The 21,331-nt window shown below is 36.9% G+C and overlaps 1 protein-coding gene across 1 annotated transcript; it reads left to right on the top strand.

Moving 5' to 3' along the window:
• Nucleotides 1-443: 443 nt before the first annotated feature.
• Nucleotides 444-17,869, top strand: IL13RA2 (interleukin 13 receptor subunit alpha 2). The gene is made up of 11 exons (XM_009235191.2): nucleotides 444-568; nucleotides 2,703-2,849; nucleotides 3,098-3,224; nucleotides 4,538-4,689; nucleotides 5,770-5,923; nucleotides 6,451-6,571; nucleotides 11,027-11,211; nucleotides 12,187-12,332; nucleotides 13,779-13,923; nucleotides 16,535-16,653; nucleotides 17,752-17,869. Exons 3-11 carry the CDS (start codon nucleotides 3,131-3,133, stop codon nucleotides 17,800-17,802), a joined length of 1,167 nt encoding a protein of 388 aa, XP_009233466.1. The 5' UTR covers nucleotides 444-568; nucleotides 2,703-2,849; nucleotides 3,098-3,130; the 3' UTR covers nucleotides 17,803-17,869.
• The last annotated feature ends 3,462 nt before the right edge of the window (nucleotides 17,870-21,331 follow it).

The following is a 21,331-nucleotide window of genomic DNA, read 5'->3' as shown; positions in this document are numbered from 1 at the left end:
TATCTGGCAAAAAAACTTCCAAAGATGCTCAATAAATATTTATTGAATTATTACTCTGTCAGAAGTGTTATAATGATAAAACTGTGGTGGGCTGGATGGTTTGGGTGGTGACAGTAGGTAGAGGAAGGTTGGGAGTTAGGAAGAGGCTTCTAGTAAAATAGGTGCAGGATAGATTGATTATGATAAGAACGTTTATTTGCTAGTTAGTGGAAAGGGTTCAGGAGATGTGGTTTTCAATCCCAGCTCTGCCACCAATAAGTTGTGTACACTTGGCTTACTTACCTTCCTCTCTGGCTGTTATTTCCTTATTTTTAAAAATGAAGAGCTAAGACCAGATGAGTGGTTATGAACTGTGGTCTGGGGGTCTGAAATATATAAAAACAACTTTTTCAAATCTAATATGTCTGCATTTGCTTTTCTAATCTTCCCTTTGTCTTCAGGTCCCCCTGGTCCTTGCGAAAAACTCTGGTGTTCCTGGTAACCACATAGTGTATAAAGCCCCTCATTGCGCTAGTGACAATCCTGTAACCCAGAAGCAAAGGAGAGAATTGTCTTTGTGTTCATTTGGGTAAGAAAGTCTTGGTTGGGCCCTAGGTGTAATTCAGCAACTCCTTTTGTGGGTTTATCCATAAGTGATGCTAGAAGCTAGCTATCCCATTTTCCACCTTCGCTTGGGTATATTGATCAGTCTGATCCGTGAAATGCTATTTGATAGCCTGAATCAGATTTCATAGCCTATAAATGGAATAGAAGCAAATAATGTTAAACTCTTTACTTAGCATTTATGCTGTACATGACACAATGCTACGAAATTTTAAAGGACGGATCGATAGGGGGGAGAGAATTTTGTTAGAATCTCTCTGAGAGCATTTTAAGGGCAGCCTGATTGCCCTTAGTCCTTAAAGGAAATATGGAAGGTTTTCTCTTTGTCAGACCTATTGCCCTGATCCCAGTAGTAACCAGTGTGTTCATCTTAATCTATGAGGGTAGCTCTGTGGAAGATCCGTAACCTTCTGTTAGCCAAATCTACCTAGTACTTATAGATGCATTAGTGGGCAGCCATTGGCTGGCAAGTAGAGAGAGAGGAATTGGGGAGAAAGAGAGATTTGTTGGGCCTCAGTGAGAGAAATGACATTCTCTCCTGATTTTATGAGGCACAGAATTTTTAAAATAACATGGTATTGATTCAGCTTGGTTAGCTAATTAAAGGAAGATTTAAACACTGGGGTTCCAGAGGAAAAGCTTCATAATCCTGAGTCAAGCCTGTGGGACTCAGCAGAATAGGGTGGAAGTGCACAGGACTGGGAATCATGAGATCTCTGTTCTACTTCCAGCTTTGTTACTAATTTGCTGTGTAATCTTGGGCGGGGCAAGTCTGAGTTTTACTTCCCAATTTATAAAAGAGAATTTGACTAGCATTGTCTGTAACATACATACTGGTTCTAAAAATTTGATCCTAAGATTCTATAAAGTAGCCATTGAAGCTTACCAAAGTTACAATATTACAGATGGATCAGGTAGGGGGAAGAGGGTGGGGTGGAAGAGAGGGTCTGTCCTATTGAATTAATCTATGCACAAGAAAAGAAGGGCAGTCCCTTCTTTTCTTTTAAGTGACTTTTAATCCTTTACTTTATGTGAAATTATTGGTTCCAGAATATAGATTCGAAGAGAAGTGTATGGAATTGGGAGTAGTAGTTTTTCCTGAAAAGCAAAGTATTTTTAATTGAGTAGTTATTTGAAGGCACGAGTCCTTTAAATTTTGATCATAAAACCAATATCCGTCAAGAACGGAAAGATGACTAAATTGTATTCTATGGCAATGAAATGCTGTTTTAGTTTAAGAAAGAGATGAAAAGTTCAGATTTGCCCTTTAGAAAGGTCACTCTTGCTGTATATGGTGTGGAAAATGGATCAGAGGCAGGAAAGACTGAATAAGGAGATCCCTGCTAAGAGCCTCCATTTAGGAAGTGGTAGTGGTAATGGAGAGATTAAATGGGAGAGGAGTTGAAGAAGACTCCCAGGTTTCTGGTTTGGGTAACTGGAAGGATGACGATGCCATTTACTAATAAAGGAAACACAGGAAAAAGTGGAACAATAATGAGAGTAGATGGAAATAAAAAATTTTGATTAAAAAAAGTAATTAAAAGAAAAAAGGAGCAAAGAAGAAAGTCAATCGTCCAGCAGGGGTCGAAAGAGCTAAATAAACACTTTTTTTAAACTAAAAAAATAAATATTTATGAGGAAACAGAGCAAAGTTTTGAACTCTCTGAGGCTTCGGTTTAGGTTCTGAGCTTTCTCAGTGGTCAAATAACTTTCTATTTTATTTTATTTATTTATTTAGAGACAGTCTCGCTCTATTGCCCAGGCTGGAGTGCAATGGTGGGATCTCGGCTCACTGCAATCTCCGCCTCCCGGGTCCAAGCCATTCTCCTGCCTCAGCCTTCCAAATAGCTGGGATTACAGGCGCCCGCCACCATGCCTGGCTAATTGTGTATTTTTAGTAGAGAAAGGATTTCACCATGTTGACCAGGCTGTCTCAAACTCCTGACTTCAGGTGATCCACCCGCCTCGGCCTCCGAAAGTGCTGGGATTACAGGCATGAGCCACCATGCCGGGCCGAAATAACTTTCAAATAAATTTTTCTTTTTCTTTTTTTTTCCCCCTCAGAAAAGAGTATTTGACAGTGTTTTATGTGTTGCTAGGGGAGACGGTTGCTATGGAGATGGATGATATCATAACTCCATTGTGAACCAGTAAGAACACTCTCGTGGGTCTAACGGTCTTCCCGATGAAGGCTGTTTGAAGTCGCCATAACCTGGTCAGGAGAAGTGTGCCTGTCGGCCGGGGAGGTGAGGAGCTACAAGGGTTTTTGTTTTGCTTTGTTTTTATTCTTGTAAGTAGGATGAGACTAGAATCCTTTCTTTCCAATTATATTGGTTCCTAACTTGATTATTTCTGTTTCCATGGTCTGAGGTGGACACAGTTTTCCCAATTCTTGGTAGAAAGCACACAGAGAGCTTTCCAAAGTATTTTTAATCACGTTTAGTTTGATTTTTGATGTAAGATAAAGTTAAAATGTTATATTTTTCCTTCGTAGAGAGGCAATATCAAGGTTTTAAATCTTGGAGAAATGGCTTTCGTTTGCTTGGCTATCGGATGCTTATATACCTTTCTGATAAGCACAACATTTGGCTGTACTTCATCTTCAGACACCGAGATAAAAGGTAAATGGATTTTAATGGAATAGTTTTTAAATTAGGAAAAGTAACATTAAATGGATTTTAATGGAAAATTAACTGTCTTTTTGACCTACCTTAGGGAAGTGCATAACTAACTAGTAGATGAATTGTTATTGAAACTATTTCAGGAAGTTCATGAACAAAAGCTATGTTCTTACTAGTCACTTTCTTGTATAAGATAACTGATGTTGACACACATTTTGTGCGATAAATGCCAAATTAAAAACACTGTCCATACCTTTTTGTATAGTCTTTTTTAACAGATTAAGTATCTGAAACCTCATTGCCTGGTACTAAACTAACTGGAACAGTTCCTTAATTACTATCCTTAGCTACTATCCTATCTTTTATGACAATTAGATACATTAAAAAAGGTACAGAAATTTAACGTAAAATTTAAAAATATAGAATTATTTAATTTTTCAATTATATTATTTTATTATATTTAATATAATGTTAATGTTTTATTATTAGTTAAAATTATTTATAGTATATTATTATATTATATATTATATTATAATTAATATAATTAAAATACATATATTTCTATTATGTTGATTTGTTATTGCTGTTAGACAGATTTTTGTAATAAAATGTTCCCGTCTTAGACCAAATTCTGGCGTACATGACCACAGAGATAAAGCCACATTGAATTTTTTGCTTCTCTAAAAATTAATACCTAGTGAGGCAAAGTCACATTTTGCATATGTGATTTCTCAAAGAAGGAACAACTATATAGCAGTAATCTAGATTTTTTAACAGCCTTACTGAGATATAATTTACACAAAACTAACTCTTTATACAAAACTATACTCTTTAAAACTATACATGTATAGTAAAACTCTTTACTGTACATTGGTTTTTAGTATATTCACAAAGTTGTGCAACAATCACCACTATCAAAGTCCAGAATAGTTGCATCACCCGTAAAACAGCCCCTAAACCCATTAAGCAGTCACTCTGCATTGCTTCTCCCTCCAGCCCCTACCAACCACGAATCTACTTTCTCTCTCTATGGATTTGTCTATCTTGAAATTTCATAGAAATGGAACTATGTCAATATGTGGTCTTTTGTGTCTGGCTTCTTTCAGTTAGTATAATGTTCTCAAGGTTCGTCCATTTTGTAGCATGAATCAGTACTTCATGTCTTTTTATGGCTGAATAATATTTGATTGTATGCATGTAGCACATTTTGTTTATCTGTTAATCAATTGGTGGACATTTGGAAGCCATCTAGATTTAGCAATATTTGTCATAAAATACAGAAAAAATAAAAGTGTTTTATTGATTTATTTCAGTTAACCCTCCTCAGGATTTTGAGATAGTGGATCCCGGATACTTAGGTTATCTCTATTTGCAATGGCAACCCCCACTGTCTCTGGATAATTTTAAGGAATGCACAGTGGAATATGAACTAAAATACCGAAACATTGGTAGTGAAACATGGACGGTATGTAAAGCATGCATTTGCCGTATCAGAGTGATCATCAGGTGTTACTTTGTGATTCCTGACTTTAGTGTCTGCTCCAATTCCCATATCTCAATAGTTCTAATTAGGATATAAAAAGCTTCCACATCAGCTTCTGTCTCCTATGCATCCTGCTATATCTGTTTTCACCCCATCCAGTGTTAAGATTGCCATTGGAAGAACAAGAAAAAAAAAAAAAAACTCGGTCTCATGCAATATGAACTTGAAGAGCAGCACTTCACTAGAAGAGCATTTCACTGTATTTTACAATTGCTTATATTCTTGGATGTGGGCCTTATACATGCCACTGACCTGTGACCTTTTCTACTGTAGGAGACAAGGCTTATTTATCTTTGTACCCTTCCCACAGAAGGTCGCAGGATTATGGTTCATTGTATATATTGTAGTAAGAGCTCAATGAAAATGTTTTGAATTATTAACTACTTATATACTCAACAAGCATGTATATTCAAAGATTTCTGTTGTAGATGGCATTCTGTTACCTCTCTAATTCAGCTAGGTAGTTTCAAGAGAATTCAAATTGAGCATTTATTGATCAACTTTGTGCTGGGCACTCTACTAGGTATCAGGAATATATGAATAAATAATAAATGATTTTTGTCCTCCAGAAGCTCATGATTTGTCTGTATTTCTCTGGTTACTTCCAGCGTTTTACTTTATGTATTTCTTGAAGGTTTCATATTATATTTTGAAGTGTGACATGATTTGCCAAGTAATGTGCCTATGGTATATGAAAATTATCTATTTGATTCCAAGCAGATATAGCTCAAGTTTCTGCCATAAAGTTTTTTTCCCTTCCAAAAGTTTTTGTTTTTATTTGGAATTAGATGTTAAGATTCAAATGATCTCATAAAATGATATGACATACAGAGGTGAGCTCTGCTGGAAATGTATCTGTGGCATTGTATCAAATAGTCTCTAGGATTGTCTTAGATATTGGGGACTCTCCAGGGTATTAATGATGTATTAGTCTTATTAATATAGCTCACTATACCATGGAGGTTTCTAAGCTTGACTTTGTCTCATCTTTTTGTCAAACAGACCATCATTACTAAGAATCTACATTACAAAGATGGGTTTGATCTTAACAAGGGCATTGAAGCGAAGATACACACGCTTTTACCATGGCAATGCACAAATGGATCAGAAGTTCAAAGTTCCTGGGCAGAAACTACTTATTGGATATCACCACAAGGTTAAAACAAAGCTCTCTTTTCATATTTAATACTATCAGAACAATTCATTTGGGAATAAGTCCCTTAATCTTATGTACCAGGCTGTAGGCACAATAGATCCTGTGACAGCGTGGCACAAAATAGAATCTTTCTTGTAGTTGGTGATTAGCCTTTTAAAATTCTTTAAATCAGCAAATACCTTTGGCAAAACCTGTATATTATTTTATTGATTTAGTTCCCAGTTTTGGGGTCATATTAGTAAACATTCGTGAGTATTCATCTGCTCAGAGTATCCTAGAATAATCAATTTACTACTTTTGCATATGCTTATACTAATATGAGTAAATGAGCCCTCAAATGATTTTTGGTTTTGCATGTCCCTCTTATCGTGAAGTGATTCCCAGTAACTTCCTTTTGAAATAATCCTGTTATGTTGATTGCAAAATAAAATAAAGAGGTCATAGGAAATGAAGTAAAATTGTGAAATGATTTCACAAATGATTCATCACCAAGCCTTTCAAACATTCACAATTGATTTGTTCCTTAGGAATTCCAGAAACTAAAGTTCAGGATATGGATTGTGTATATTACAATTGGCAATATTTACTCTGTTCTTGGAAACCTGGCATAGGTGTACTTCTTGATACCAATTACAACTTGTTTTACTGGTAAGTATTTTTATAATTAGAATTCCATATTAAAAAATGTCTACTCAAATTAATCGATAGTATGAGTAACTATATTTTCACTAAGTTAAATTCATTATACTTGTCAGAGTTGTATTTATGATGATAATTGTTTACAATTATTTGAAGTTTTCAATGGGTGTAAGTGGTTTTAGGATGTAGATACTGGAAGGTATTCTATGGGTGATATAAGGAATGCAATAATTGTTTCTGTACTGGGTTAATTTTGTATCCTTTAGATAGATGAGGTTAGAACTTAAACAATTTTGACATATTTTATATTCTTGTTTTTTTAAAAAAAATCAGTTATCTATTAAATTGAATCTTTTTTCTGACTTCCTCCTTTGTTAACAGTCACTGAAGCTTTTAAACTTGGCCATTGTGACTCATGTATCTCCTTAATTTCTTAATTGTTTTAGGGTAACATGATCACCATGTTCTGATGCTCCTTTGCAAGGTTGCACATCTGTTAAGTACCTACCATCTCTACTGTAAGAGCTCTACTTTAGGCTTCCCTCATTCCACACCTGGATGATTGCCATTGCTTCCCAAATGACAGTCGCTCTGCTCCCAATCTCTCCCCTTCCAATCTCTCCCCTTTTTATTCATTCTGCACACTGTAGCCAGCTTTATCTTCCTATATTGCCATTTTCATATACCACTCTCTTGTTCAAAAACCTCCTGCGTCTACTCATTGCCCCAGGATAAAATCTAGGCTGCCATACTGTCTACTATTACCAATGTGAATGCTCCACTCCATTTAGATCCATCTCTACATTTTTTTCTCACCCGTGTTATTGCCTTTTATACCTTTGTTTACATTACCTTCTGGAATGCCCTCTGGCTCTATCTTTCTTTCACCAATTTTTTTTTTTCTTTTTTTTAATTTTATTTTATTTTATTATTATTATTTTTTCTTTTATTATTATTATTATTATCATTATTATACTTTAGGTTTTATGGTACATGTGCACAATGTGCAGGTAAGTTACATATGTATACATGTGCCATGCTGGTGCGCTGCACCCACCAAGTTGTCATCTAGCATTAGGTATATCTCCCAATGCTATCCCTCCCCCCTCCCCCCACCCCACAACAGTCCCCGAAGTGTGATGTTCCCCTTCCTGTGTCCATGTGTTCTCATTGTTCAATTCCCACCTATGAGTGAGAATATGCGGTGTTTGGTTTTTTGTTCTTGCGATAGTTTACTAAGAATGATGATTTCCAGTTTCATCCATGTCCCTACAAAGGACGTGAACTCATCATTTTTTATGGCTGCATAGTATTCCATGGTGTATATGTGCCACATTTTCTTAATCCAGTCTATCATTGTTGGACATTTGGGTTGGTTCAACGAGACAGAAAGTCAACAAGGATACCCAGGAATTGAACTCAGCTCTGCACCAAGCGGACCTAATAGACATCTACAGAACTCTCCACCCCAAATCAACAGAATATACATTTTTTTCAGCACCACACCACACCTATTCCAAAATTGACCATATACTTGGAAGTAAAGCTCTCCTCAATAAATGTAAAAGAACAGAAATTGTAACAAACTGTCTCTCAGATCACAGTGCAATCAAGCTAGAACTCAGGATTAAGAATCTCACTCAAAACCGCTCAACTACATGGAAACTGAACAACCTGCTCCTGAATGACTACTGGGTACATAACGAAATGAAGGCAGAAATAAAGATGTTCTTTGAAACCAACGAGAACCAAGACACAACATACCAGAATCTCTGGGATGCATTCAAAGCAGTGTGTAGAGGGAAATTTATAGCACTAAATGCCCACAAGAGAAAGCAGGAAAGATCCAAAATTGACACCCTAACATCACAATTAAAAGAACTAGAAAAGCAAGAGCAAACACATTCAAAAGCTAGCAGAAGGCAAGAAATAACTAAAATCAGAGCAGAACTGAAGGAAATAGAGACACAAAAAACCCTTCAAAAAATCAATGAATCCCGGAGCTGGTTTTTTGAAAGGATCAACAAAATGGATAGACTGCTAGCAAGATTAATAAAGAAAAAAAGAGAGAAGAATCAAATAGATGCAATAAAAAATGATAAAGGGGATATCACCACCAATCCCACAGAAATACAAACTACCATCAGAGAATATTACAAACACCTCTATGCAAATAAACTAGAAAATCTAGAAGAAATGGATAAATTCCTCAACACATACACCCTCCCAAGACTAAACCAGGAAGAAGTTGAGTCTCTGAATAGACCAATAACAGGAGCTGAAATTGTGGCAATAATCTTTCACCAATTTTTATCCATCTTTTTCAAGGCTCATCTGCTCCCCAGTTTCATTAACCTTTAACTGATCATGTCAGCTTCTGTTTCGTTTTTCTTGAGCTATTACTTTGTTTTTTTGTTTTTTTGTTTTTGTTTTTTTTTGAGACAAGAGTCTCCCTCTGTCACACAGGCTGGAGTGCAGTGGTGCGATCTCGGCTCACTGCAGCCTCCACCTCTTGGGTTCAAGCGATTCTCATGCCTCAGCCTCCCGAGCAGCTGGGATTATGGGCGTGTGCCACCACACTTGGCTAACTTTCGCATTTTTAGTAGAGATGGGGTTTCACAATGTTGCCCAGGCTGGTCTCAAGCTCCTTACCTCAAGTGATCTGCCCACCTCAGCCTCCGAAAGTGCTGAGATTACAGGCGTGAGCCACTGCGCCTGGCCTCAAGCTCCTTACCTCAAGTGATCTGCCCACCTCAGCCTCCGAAAGTGCTGAGATTACAGGCGTGAGCCACTGCACCTGGCCTTGAACTATTTTTTTTATAGCCTGTAATTATTTATTGTCCAGATGGCATTTAAATTTTTTCTCATATATGTGTGCTTTGTCTCCTGTTAAATTTTTAAGGGATTGGTGGGCATGAATTATTTATTATATTTCTCTTGCCTACCTCCAAAGTACTATACCCATAGTAGATTACCACTAAATATTTATTACATAGATGAAACAAGTGATAGCACTGATAAACTGATAGGTAATTATCCAAACATATGCATTTACTAAATAATGGACAAATCAAGAGAGGACTAAGCATTACTATTGGTGAGTTCTAGTTCCAAATTATCATGGCATCTTTCTTTAGAAATAATAATAGATAAATGATAAGCTATAAACTATTAGCAATCCTGAGATCTGGGTTCTAATCCCTGCTCTAGCATCATTTAACTTGGCGGCCTTGGGCAAGTACTTTTTTCTTTTAGAATTTTTGTTTCCTCATCTGGAATTGGATAGGTAAATTTCAAAGATCTAAATTATTTGTTCATTAATTCAACAAATATTAAGCATCTTTTAAATGCCAGGCAGTGTTCTAGATAAAAAGGACAAAAGCATGAATAAGAGAAAGTCTCTGCCCTCCTGTATATTGTAGTTCATATTTGATATAATTTGATCCTCATCTTAGTGAAATAGGGAGGAATAAACATTAACATTTTAGAGATTGGACAATAAAGTCTTCCCTGCTGGCATCAAGTAAGTCTGTATGGAGTTAAGCCTGGAACTGAAGTCTCCCAAACTCTAATCAAGTGAACTAACCAAGAGACAACAATTTTGCAAACTCTCCCTAAAGTAAATGGTTGGCATAAAGTTAATTTAGTAGAGTCCAGATATGTGTACCGGCACCTTATCAGCTGCAATGTAGCCAATGTAGGCCTCTTTTCAACAGGGATTTTGGCTGCTTTTACAGATAATGTCATGGTTTGCATTGCAAGCTATTCTTTAGGAAAATAGCAAGCATTTGTTGCTTTTGAATTTAGTAGGGAATCACTCCTAGTTCCTTTTAGCTTTGTTACTGGAATAAGGTTAACTTTAAATGATATGGTAACATTTCTCATTTAATAGATGAGAAAATTAAATATTTACTTGCCAAATAACTCCTTCTTCTCCTTTTGCCCTCCTACAGTTGGCTTTTCTGAGGTTTATCTCTTGATGTGTATTGTATACTCCAGATTTTCATTCATTTTATTAAACATAATATTTTCTAAGTCTGCTTTAAAATTTGCTTTCTTTTAAAATAACTTCCCCAGTAAAATAACTTAAAAGGCAATATCATGCAGGATTATTTGTATAAATCATAGGTTTTCTTACTAGGAATCTTATTCTTTGATTCACAAACCTTGTTGATGAATCAATATAATCTAAGTACACAAGTAAGAATCCTTGTCTTTGAGATTTTGCGAAGACTCCCAACAAATTGTAAGCTCCATGAAATCGGGGACTGTGTCTGCTTTCCCTACTGTTTTTTCCCTAGTGCTTATCATAGTGCCTGACATATAGTAGGTGCTTAATAAATATTGTACATTATTAAATGATTTTTAAACTGACATGGTATCCTAATATAATTGAAAATGAAGCACCTTGATACTGGAAGAGACTGTTATTTAAACACAATTCTCACAACACTCATTTTACAGGTATGAGGGCTTGGATCATGCATTACAGTGTGTTGATTACATCAAGGCTGATGGACAAAATATTGGATGCAGATTTCCCTATTTGGAGGCATCAGACTATAAAGATTTCTATATTTGTGTTAATGGATCATCAGAGAACAAGCCTATCAGATCCAGTTATTTCACTTTTCAGCTTCAAAATATAGGTGATGTAAACCAACAAACAACTTTAAATTCATTGTTTCTAGTTTAGGCCATTTACAACCACTTGAGAGGGTGAGAGAGAGAAAAAGGGAAGGAAGGAGAGAGAGACATAGACAGAGAGAGAGACAGAGACCTATGGAAATGCAAAGACAGAAAAATGAGAGTCAGCAGAGTGTATGAGGTGGCTCTTATTAAATATATAAGGATGAAAGATAAGAAATTGAATAAAGGTTAAAGTATCATTTTCATTTAGAACTCACAATTTTATTTTCCATCTTCAGTTTTTCTGCTATACAGTACTTTTGTCTAGTGTTAGTGATGGATTAATTATGAAGATACTTCTTCCCAGGCCTCAATAGACAAATGGCTGGATATTTATTGAGTCTATATTTTCAGTTCTAATAGTTATGAGAGTGATGGGTTCTAGAGTCTGCCAGACCTGGGTTTAAATCTTAGATCTACCATTTTTCTAGTCGTGTGACTTTGGGCAAGTTACTCTGTTTCAATTTCCTTAGTAGTAACATGAGGATAATAGAGGACCACCTGATAGGTTTATTGTGAGGCATGAATGAGATTATTATGTAACATCCTTGGTACTTACAGTGTCTGAAATAGCATAAGCACTAAATAGGGTTATCTATTTGTAAAAGTAGTAGTATTATTGATTGTGGTTGTTATTTCTAATGCTACAAAATGGAAAATGGTTGTAATGATTTGGGTCTTTGAACTTTTCTCTTGGACTTATATATTTGTCAGTGGGTGACTTGTCAAAAATGAGTTTCCAAATTAACCGTTTGTTAATAAACTCATCTTGGTTGGCAAGCAACTTTGATTTTAATACATATCATAAGGAATATTACTGAGCCACTTGGTTTATCCCTGGAGGTTTCTGTTACCAGGTGTCCCTAGCTTTGGATAAAGGCTACTGCTAAACTTCAACAATCTCCGTGTTGAAATGGTTCCCTTTTGCTTTTCAGTTAAACCTTTGCCGCCAGGCTATCTTACTTTTACTCGGGAGAGTTTATATGAAATCAAGCTGAAATGGAGCATACCTTTGGGACCTATTCCAGCAAGGTGTTTAGATTATGAAATTGAGATCAGAGAAGATGATACTACCTTGGTGGTATGAATATTGCATTTATTTGGGAAAATCATAACTACAGCCTTTTAAATAAAATAGTGAATGTGAGAACCAAAATCAGTTGCATCCACGTGAGGTAAAGAACATGACATATATCTTCGTTCAATTTCCAGAAAGCCAAATAAGCTAATGGACAAAAGTATAATGAATGATACCAATTTTAAAGTTACATAGGACCTTAGACATTATCTAGTCACTTGTTTTCAATTTTGTGTCAATAAATTAAAGTTGCTGAAGGCTTAAGATGGATTGTGGAGAGGCCTCAAGTAAAAGCAAAACAAAATTAAAAAAAAAAAAAACCACCAAGACCACTTATTGAGGAACAACCATCAGGTCAAAATTACAGTATGGCAGGCTTACAAGAGAATTGCTTGTACCAGGCAAGAAGGGCTGCCTGGGGAATTAGGGAATGGTTGCAAGACTAATTACCGCCACCAGCACCAACTATGTGGTGATGTGTTTAATCACACATTGTTATATATTATTTTTCCTTATTAGTTTCCGGTTTAGAGAGTGGTAGAGAGAAGTTAGTGAGCCAGTAGTTCTAATTCATTCCTTTCATATACAGATAAGAAAACTGGTTGTTGAATTGATGTATAGATCCCAGGTATGTAAATTCACTTACAATCAAATTATGCAGCTAGAACTAGATTTCAGATCTGGTTCCCAGTCTACTTAAGTCTACACTACATTATGTTGATTCCTAAGATAAGTTACGCCGAAGGAAAAGCTATTATATTGAATGAGAAAAATTCTTCAGCTCTTTGAAATGCAAAATTGAAATAATTGCTTCAGTGATTTTTTTACTGAGATCACCCAGCCTTGAGATAGTCTCATAACTGTAGCAATAGTTTCATACCAAGCCATGAGCACTGTTATACAGGTTTTGTTTCCTCATTCTTATTCCAAGCCCTGAGCATTGTTATGTAGGTTTTCCTTATTCTTATTAACAATCAGAATAAGGAAATAAGAATAAGGAAAAATGAAAAAGCTATATATTAATATGTGAACTCTATAGTTTCCATAGTAATAACATTCACATGCTAGCTCTGTCTTTTGGTAACTGAGTGTATGTAGCATCTTCCAGTTCATAGAATCTGGGAAATTTGACACTAGTCCACATACTGGGTGTTATAAACACCAAGGCTATCTAGGAATTTTGCCCTCTCACACATGCTGTCCTTCACTGTAAGTGATCCATTATCACTGTAGAAATAAAATATAGATAAAGAAGGGAAGAAACAATGATTTTAAAACCCCCACTATACAGAGAGCTAATTACTGCTGGGATTATGCATTTCCAGTCTTTTGATGCATAGATTGCATACATTTTATGTAATAAAACCCACTTTGAAAGGGACAGATATGGAATCTGTCTAGCTGCAACTAGATCAAATAATGGCATCTGATTTTGTCCTTGGCTTTCAGACTGCTACAGTTGAAAATGAAACGTACACCTTGAAAACAACAAATGAAACCCGACAATTATGCTTTGTAGTAAGAAGCAAAGTGAATATTTATTGCTCAGATGATGGAATTTGGAGTGAGTGGAGTGATAAACAATGCTGGGAAGGTATGAGCTAAAAGGACAGTAACTAAATAATGAGCTCTTTGCTAGCAAAATTAATTTTCTTTTGGTGTATTTTGTAATTACAAAAGTGAAGGACTTTCCCATATAGTCTATGAACAGAGAGGATAAGTTAGCAAGCACTTCAATTGAATAAAGATTTATTAAAAGCCTAATATTCATTCAGTTAGGACTAGGAATATTGTTATACTTCTATTATCAAAATTCTTGTTTTTCTGTCAATATAGATAATATGCTCATTCTTTTGAGGGATTGGCAGGAACGTATTTTAGTCAATATTTTCACATGCTTTCATTATTCAAGAGAATAGAAATCTTAAAGCAAGTATAGATCAGCACACATTTGTTTCTGGGTGTCTACTACTATTCCAAAGGAATATTTTTCTAATTAAAAGGTCATGAATAGTAAAATACATATTCATTCCATTCACTTACAACACTGATTTAAAGTGATTTGTGATAAAGTCATTTAAATTACATAGCAACATAAACTAAAAAGCCTAAAGAATGAGGTAAAATGTGATTGTGCTTCACAATGTATTAGCTTTAAGAGTAGAAATTACTAATAAATGTTCAAAGTTGAAGGAAATCAACTCAGCATTGCTCTTTCAGGTACATAGATATAGATGCAGCTCTAAATAAATATACTGATGTTGATACAGACAGATACTGCCATATCTATCAATCATCCATCTCCTTTCATGTTGTTCTGCTATAGTGGAATCTCTATTATCTCCCTACGAATATAGTGGTATCATTGATCCTTTTCATTCATCAAATATTTATTAAGCACCTACTATGTATCAGACTCTTTTCAAGCATTACAGATATAGCAGTAAAGAAATCTCTACCCTCAGGGAACTTATATTTTATTTCCAACTGGGTAGAGATAGGCAATAAACGAGAAGCCTAATAGATTATATAATCACTAAGGATTATGGAGAAAAAATAGCAAGACAGCGGAAAACTCAACCAAGAGCTATATGGAATCAGAAAGACTTACTAGTTTTATATTTTTCATTTTTGTTACTGTTTTAAAAAATCAGGAAACTCTAAAGTTATGTCCTGAACTATATCTTGTCATTAGTCAATGCATTGTATAAAGTGGTTATGGTGAGTTTTTAGCCATATCCTCAAAAAATATATTCTTTTCTGTATTTTACATGCAATCTTATCAGTGATAGTGATGCCTAAGATTTCTCTTGCTTTGAGGGAAATCTTTTCCTTTTTTTTGGTACAGAGTCTTGCTCTATCACCCAGGCTGGAGTGTAGTGGCATGATGTTGGCTCTCTGCCACCTCTGCCTCCTGGGTTCAAGCGATTCTCGTGCCTCAGCCTCCTGAGTAGCTGGGATTACAGGCATGCACCATCATGCCTGGCTAATTTCTGTATTTTTTAGTAGAGACAGAGTTTCACCATGTCGGCTAGGCTGGTCTTGAACTCCTGGCCTCAAGTGATCCGCCCACCTCGGTCTCCCAAAGTGTTGAGATTACAGGCATGAGCCACTGTGCCCGGCCCTCTTCATAGAATCTTAATGACTTTGAAATTAGAAACAAGGAATTTCTTGAGTTGCATGTGGTCTCAGTTCTTTAGGACATTTCTTATTGGATATTTCAAGTTATAGAAAAGTAGGACAATAATATTTTTGGAAATAAAAGTATGTCCTCTTCAGGATTGACTCTGTATGGGGAAAGTCAGTAGAACTTCAGCAAAGGAGCTTCCTGCCTTCCCACTGTTAATTTTGCATGACAGATAACTTACATCAGTAATTTCTCTGGATTATATTCTTGTAAATCTTCTCTGAACATGTGAATTTGACTGATAATTTTCTAATAGAAAACAAGATTGTGAGGAAATAGGACAAAGAGAAAGGTGGGATCAAGGGAGCTTTGTAGATGTGTGGCTAAGATTCAAGATCTTTTATATTATGCCAAAACAAGCGAGAGGTACTAGTTTAGGGAGACCAAACTTCGTCTGCTTTTTAAGTTTGCCTAGTGATTGCTCATTTCTTGCTATGCAGAAGAACCATTAAAACTCCATCCCTAAACTAACAAAGCAAAATCAAAAAGAAAAGAAAAATCTTATCCCTCCCTTTGGTCTTTAAAATATGAGACAACTTTAAAAAGGTAACCTTAAAAGATGATTTCCATTACTCACACAGGAATTTTTATTGAAGGATACCTCTTGCTTGGTACAGTATCCTATGATCTAAGTACACGTTTGACTTACTGAGAGTTAAGAGACACACAGGACATGTTTGTTTAATCACTTGGCTAATATTTTGTCATTTTTAAATGGAGAATTCACAAGGTCAAATATAAACAAACTCATATCAGGAAATAAGAATTGTGTTTTGGGAAGTTATTTTTCTAAGTGAAAATAAGACATGTCACAGTTCGGTAAAGTACTTTTCTATATAAAAATTGCACAAATGAAAGGAACGCTATACTCAAACACAATTGTGGTATTTATGCACTGGCAAATATGACAGGGGTTTCCAAGCTCAACTCAGTTCTTAAGTATTTATAAAATAATTCAGTTTCAAAAATAGTGGTAAATGTCTAACACTTCCCCTTTTCGTGTGATTTTTAATCCTAGGTGAAGACCTATTGAAGAAAACTTTGCTACTTTTCTGGGGACCATTTGGTTTCATCTTAATATTAGTTATATTTGTAACCGGTCTGCTTTTGCGTAAGCCAAACACCTACCCGAAAATGGTAAGATGTGTAACATTATGATGTTTAGCCTGAGACAGGAGATTTTTAAAATGTTCTGCACTTAGAACTGATGAAGATACATTTTATAATTTTGCTTGTTCGCTGTGGGTGTACAGTTGATTCCGTATGGATTATGATGTTATCTTCAGAAAATACAGCAATTTTTAAAAATTAAGCTTACAAGACTTCATTTTGAGGTGGATTTACTTTTGCTGAAATCAAACTTTAAACATGAAATACTATTTGACCCTAGATTACAGGATGGTATACGGAAAGAGTTACAAGAGAAAAGCAGGATTGGGAGAAACAGAAGAGTGAATTAACATGATCATAGACTGAAACATGTATTAGCAGTGTGCCACAGGCACAAGAACACATGCCAATGATAAAGCATGGTGCCTGCCTTTGGAGCACACACTCAAGTTAAGGGAGACAGGATCCATACAAAAAAATATAACATTTGAGATGATTTTAGATGATTGCCATTTGAGTCATGCAGATAATGCTATAGAATTTCAGAAAACAGTAGGACCACTCTGGGTTGGGGGGCTTTAAGGAGGAGTTGTAACCTGGAGGAAATTGGGACAGGGTCTCATTCTGTCACTCAGGCTGGAGATGAGTGGTGCAATCATGGTTCACTGCAGCCTTGGTATCTGGGGCTCAAGCAATCCTCCTGCCTCAGCCTCCTGGGTAGCTGGGACTACAGGCAGGCACCAACATAGCGGGACTCCATCTCTATAAAAAATCTAAACATTAGCCACATTAGCCAGACACAATGGCTAATGTTTAGATTTTTTTATAGAGATGGAGTCCCGCTATGTTGCCCAGGCTGGTCTCAAACTCCTGGACTCAAGCAATTCCTCCCACTTTGGCCTCCCAAAGTGCTGGGATTACAGGTGCCAGCAACTGTGCCCAGCTGAGGAAAGATATCTCAATGCCATATCTTTTCAAGATAGAGAGAAAAGTGAATGTATATAGAATGCTTCACTTTGTTTGCTGAATGCTCTTGTGCTTATTCTCTGAGTTGTTAATCTTCAGTGAAATAGTTTGTGTTATTAGTGACGATTTGTTAATAACAGAGTTCTTTCTAAATTCCAGAACTTTTCTGTGATACATGAAGACTTTCCATATCAAGAGACATGGTATTGACTCAACAGTTTCCAGTCATGGCCAAATGTTCAATATGAGTCTCAATAAACTGAATTTTTCTTGCAAATGTTGAATATGTCTTATTTTTAAATATTGTTGTATTTAAATAGGCTTTTGAGTACTCAAAGCCTCAGCTAGTAGTACATTTTCTGGATTCTATTAACAGTTTCTTTTCTCATAGATTCATAGTGAGAGTGCTGCATGTAGTTCTCCAATCAAGGTATGAGTCAGGTTTTATATTTATGATGTATTAATAAAACAATGTGACTTCACAGATTGCACTAAGCCACAGAGACATTGTCAGATCTTGGAAAATGAGATTCTAGTTTTTGTTGTTGTTCGTTTTAAACTGCACTTGGGATGAAAGTATACAGTATGAATAAAACTGTTTGGCTTTAGGCTGGGCACGGTGGCTCATGCCTGTAATCCCAGCACTTTGAGAGGCCAAGGCAGGCGGATCACCTGAGGTCAGGAGATCGAGACCAGCCTGGCTAACATGGTGAAACCCCATTTCTACTAAAAATACAAAAAATTAGCCGGGCGTGGTGGCGCATGCCTGTAATCCCAGCTACACGAAAGGCTGAGGCAGGAGAATCGCTTGAACCTGGGAGGCAGAGGTTGCAATGAGCCGAGATCATGCCATTGCATTCCAGCTTAGGCAACAAGAGTGAAACTCCGTCTCAAAAAAAAAAAAAAAAAAATCATTTTGCTTTAAAAGTAACCCGTGAAAAGTATTAGGAAGCAAGAAGTTTTAAATACATTCATAGTCCTAAGTATATTCTTTGCATTTCATGAAGAAAAATGTGTGAAGAATGCAGTGCTTAAAAAGCTAAAAGTAATAAGACAATTAGGAATCGTATTTGAAAAAATTGGAAGTCACAAACTACACAGTAAAACTTGAGAGTTTCCCTATACTTTCTGATGGTGTGTGTTTTTGGTTCACGGACCAAAAGGCACAAACCTCTGAAATTAGTAAGAAGCTTTCTAAAAGGACAATCAACCTTCGGGGTATGTCACAACCTAGGTGTCAATAATTGCTTTAAAACTTAGGGAATAATGGACTCCAATCAGGATTGTAGATTACAATCAAGAGCCAAGCTTCCGTTTGGACTAGTTTCTATTCAATACTATTCATAGTAGAGTGGCCATCACCTGGGAGCTTATTAGAACTGCTCCAACCCCGACCTACTCAGTTAGCAATTTGCATTTTAAGAACATTCCCAGATGATTCATTTGCACTTTCTATTTGAAAAACACTGATTTACAGCAGTATTTTAGAATAAAAAATGCTAAAATAATATAATGCAGAGGAGGTTAAGCTCCTGGGAAGGGTAGCCACAGCTGTGCTCATCATCATTGCCACTGATCATCTCTAAAAGATGAAAAAAGCTAAAACTGAAGTGTAAACCACAATACCATCCTTTACTATCACTCGTAATCATGGTAGGATGTACCACCATTTCCCTAAGTAGACTTGTCCCTGTTAAACATTAAAACTCCTGTGATAGTGTAAATTAAGATGCAATGTGATTGGCAACTGCTGTCAAACTAGATCTTGCTAAAGTTGTTCTTAGTGAGTTGAAGGGTGGAGGGAAGGACGGAGGAATGTGATGTGGAGAGGTCAAGGTGAGGTAGAGATATGGTAGGCAACCTCATCCTGGGAGGCTGCATGCATCTTGGCAACCTACTCTTCCAATTCCCTTGTTTAGTGCATGCACAACAAGCCCTACTAATTAAAGGAATTCTGGACTCTCTACCATAAACCTAGAAGCCCCAATCAGAATTGCCCCAACAAAATGGAATCAAGTAGCACCAAATCTGGATATAGTTGGGCCCTGCACAAAGCAGCCAGGAATGGATTTGGAGAGAGGGGTCAACTCTCACTCCCCCAGTCCACTGTTTTGGACACAACGAGGTTCTCTGAACTGGGTGCCAGTGCATATGCACTGGAAGAAAGTGCTTTTTGTATTTCACATGGTAGCCCCATCCCCACTGAAAATGAGCCCAAACAACTTGGGCTTGCATGAAGGATGGGGCCCAACTCACCCTCCCTACACAGAATGGCAGTGGCTTGGCAATGGAAGGCAAACAAACCACAAGAGTTGTCAGACCGGAGGAGGAAGCTCTGCCCCAAGCTCATTTTGGTGATAGTGTTACAGTAGGTAGCTAGTCAGGCATGAGAAGGCAAGAGAGGGCTCCCCCCACACCACGCCAGAAAAGTCAGGTGACCATCAGCTGATGGTCAGGCAGTTGTTAACTGTCCCTCTAAAATAATAATTGGTCACAGCCAGCACCGGGGAAAGGCAGTCTCGCTATAGATAGGAAACACATGAAGCCGGTGATCAGCCCCTTTTGATAAGATCTTCAGGAGTTGGGCGCGTGGGCTTACACATGCACATTAAGAGCAAAATGGCAGAATTTAACTGGTATATGAAGTTCAGGGGTATTCCACCAGAAAAGGACGCAAGACACCAGAAGTAAGCCAGCACAGAAAATCCCAAGTCCAAGGCCAAACAGGGCACTTGACCTCCAAGTTGGCTGCTTGGCCCTCTTCCAAGTGTGCTTTGCTTTCCTTTCATTCCTGCTCTAAAGCTTTTTAATAAATGTGCATTCCTGCTCTAAAACTTGCCTCAGTCTCTTCTTCAGGCTTATGCCCCTCAGTCAAATTCTTTCTTCTGAGGAGGCAAGAATTGAGATTGCTGCAGACCCGTATGGGTTCACCACTGGTAACAATAGCTGCCAGAGGGGTCTGTCTGTGCCTCATATCCTTAGGCCAGAAGCCAAAGGACAAAGTCTATTCAAACTGAAGGTCATGAGCCCTGGAACAGTGGCATGATAGGAAGATCACTTTCCTGCCTGCTCAGGATGAAGAGCTGGTGCACTCCCACCTTCCTGCCCCTAAAACTGGGACCTCAGCACACCCTGACATAATCTCCCCACCACCACCACCTGCCCAACCCCCCATCAGGGCAGGTGTTTCCATTAATTAGCCTACCTGAGGAAAAGCTGGCTCTTACTCTTAAGAGCCACATACTGGAATGAAGCCTGAAATGCACCACCAAATAACCTGCTTCCAGGAGGGCATAGTGCTAACGCACAAGGTAAGCTTCCTGAGACCTCCACACCATCAGCCCTGCAGGAGGTAGTGTTTTGGCTTATATGTTCAGTACATGGCTACAAAAAGCAGCACAGGAAAAAGAAAGGAAAGAAAAGAGACAAATTGTTTGGAAAGCTAAGCCTTCCCTCAATTAATGAGTAGAGGTTTTTGCCTTTTTAAAATTTTTGAGTTATTTTGGCTAAATGAATGACTTACGCTGGTAACCTGGGATTTGATATCTGGCAAACTTTCCAAAATTAAATAATAAATTATGTCTTTTTCTGACCTAATTAATCTTTTAGAGATTAGGTCCCCTAAAGTCCAAAAATAACATATTTGGTTTATTTGGTATAAAACCCATATGACTTAGTGTATGCTATCAATGGCTATAATTGTTATGTAAAATTGTTGTATGCCACAGAAGTAACCAAA

The sequence above is a fragment of the Pongo abelii genome, chromosome X, assembly GCF_028885655.2.
Source record: "Pongo abelii isolate AG06213 chromosome X, NHGRI_mPonAbe1-v2.0_pri, whole genome shotgun sequence".
In the NCBI taxonomy this organism is placed as follows: Eukaryota; Metazoa; Chordata; class Mammalia; order Primates; family Hominidae; genus Pongo; species Pongo abelii.
Note: the sequence above shows the minus strand (reverse complement) of the source record. Positions and strands in the feature narration are given on the sequence as shown.

Coding starts and splice junctions, on each gene's coding strand:
- IL13RA2 (XM_009235191.2), top strand. CDS start 3,131: ATGGCTTTCGTTTGCTTGGCTATCGGATGCTTATATACCTTTCTGATA. Junction 3,225..4,537: donor TTCAGACACCGAGATAAAAG/GTAAATGGATTT, acceptor GATTTATTTCAG/TTAACCCTCCTCAGGATTTT. Junction 4,690..5,769: donor TTGGTAGTGAAACATGGACG/GTATGTAAAGCA, acceptor TTTGTCAAACAG/ACCATCATTACTAAGAATCT.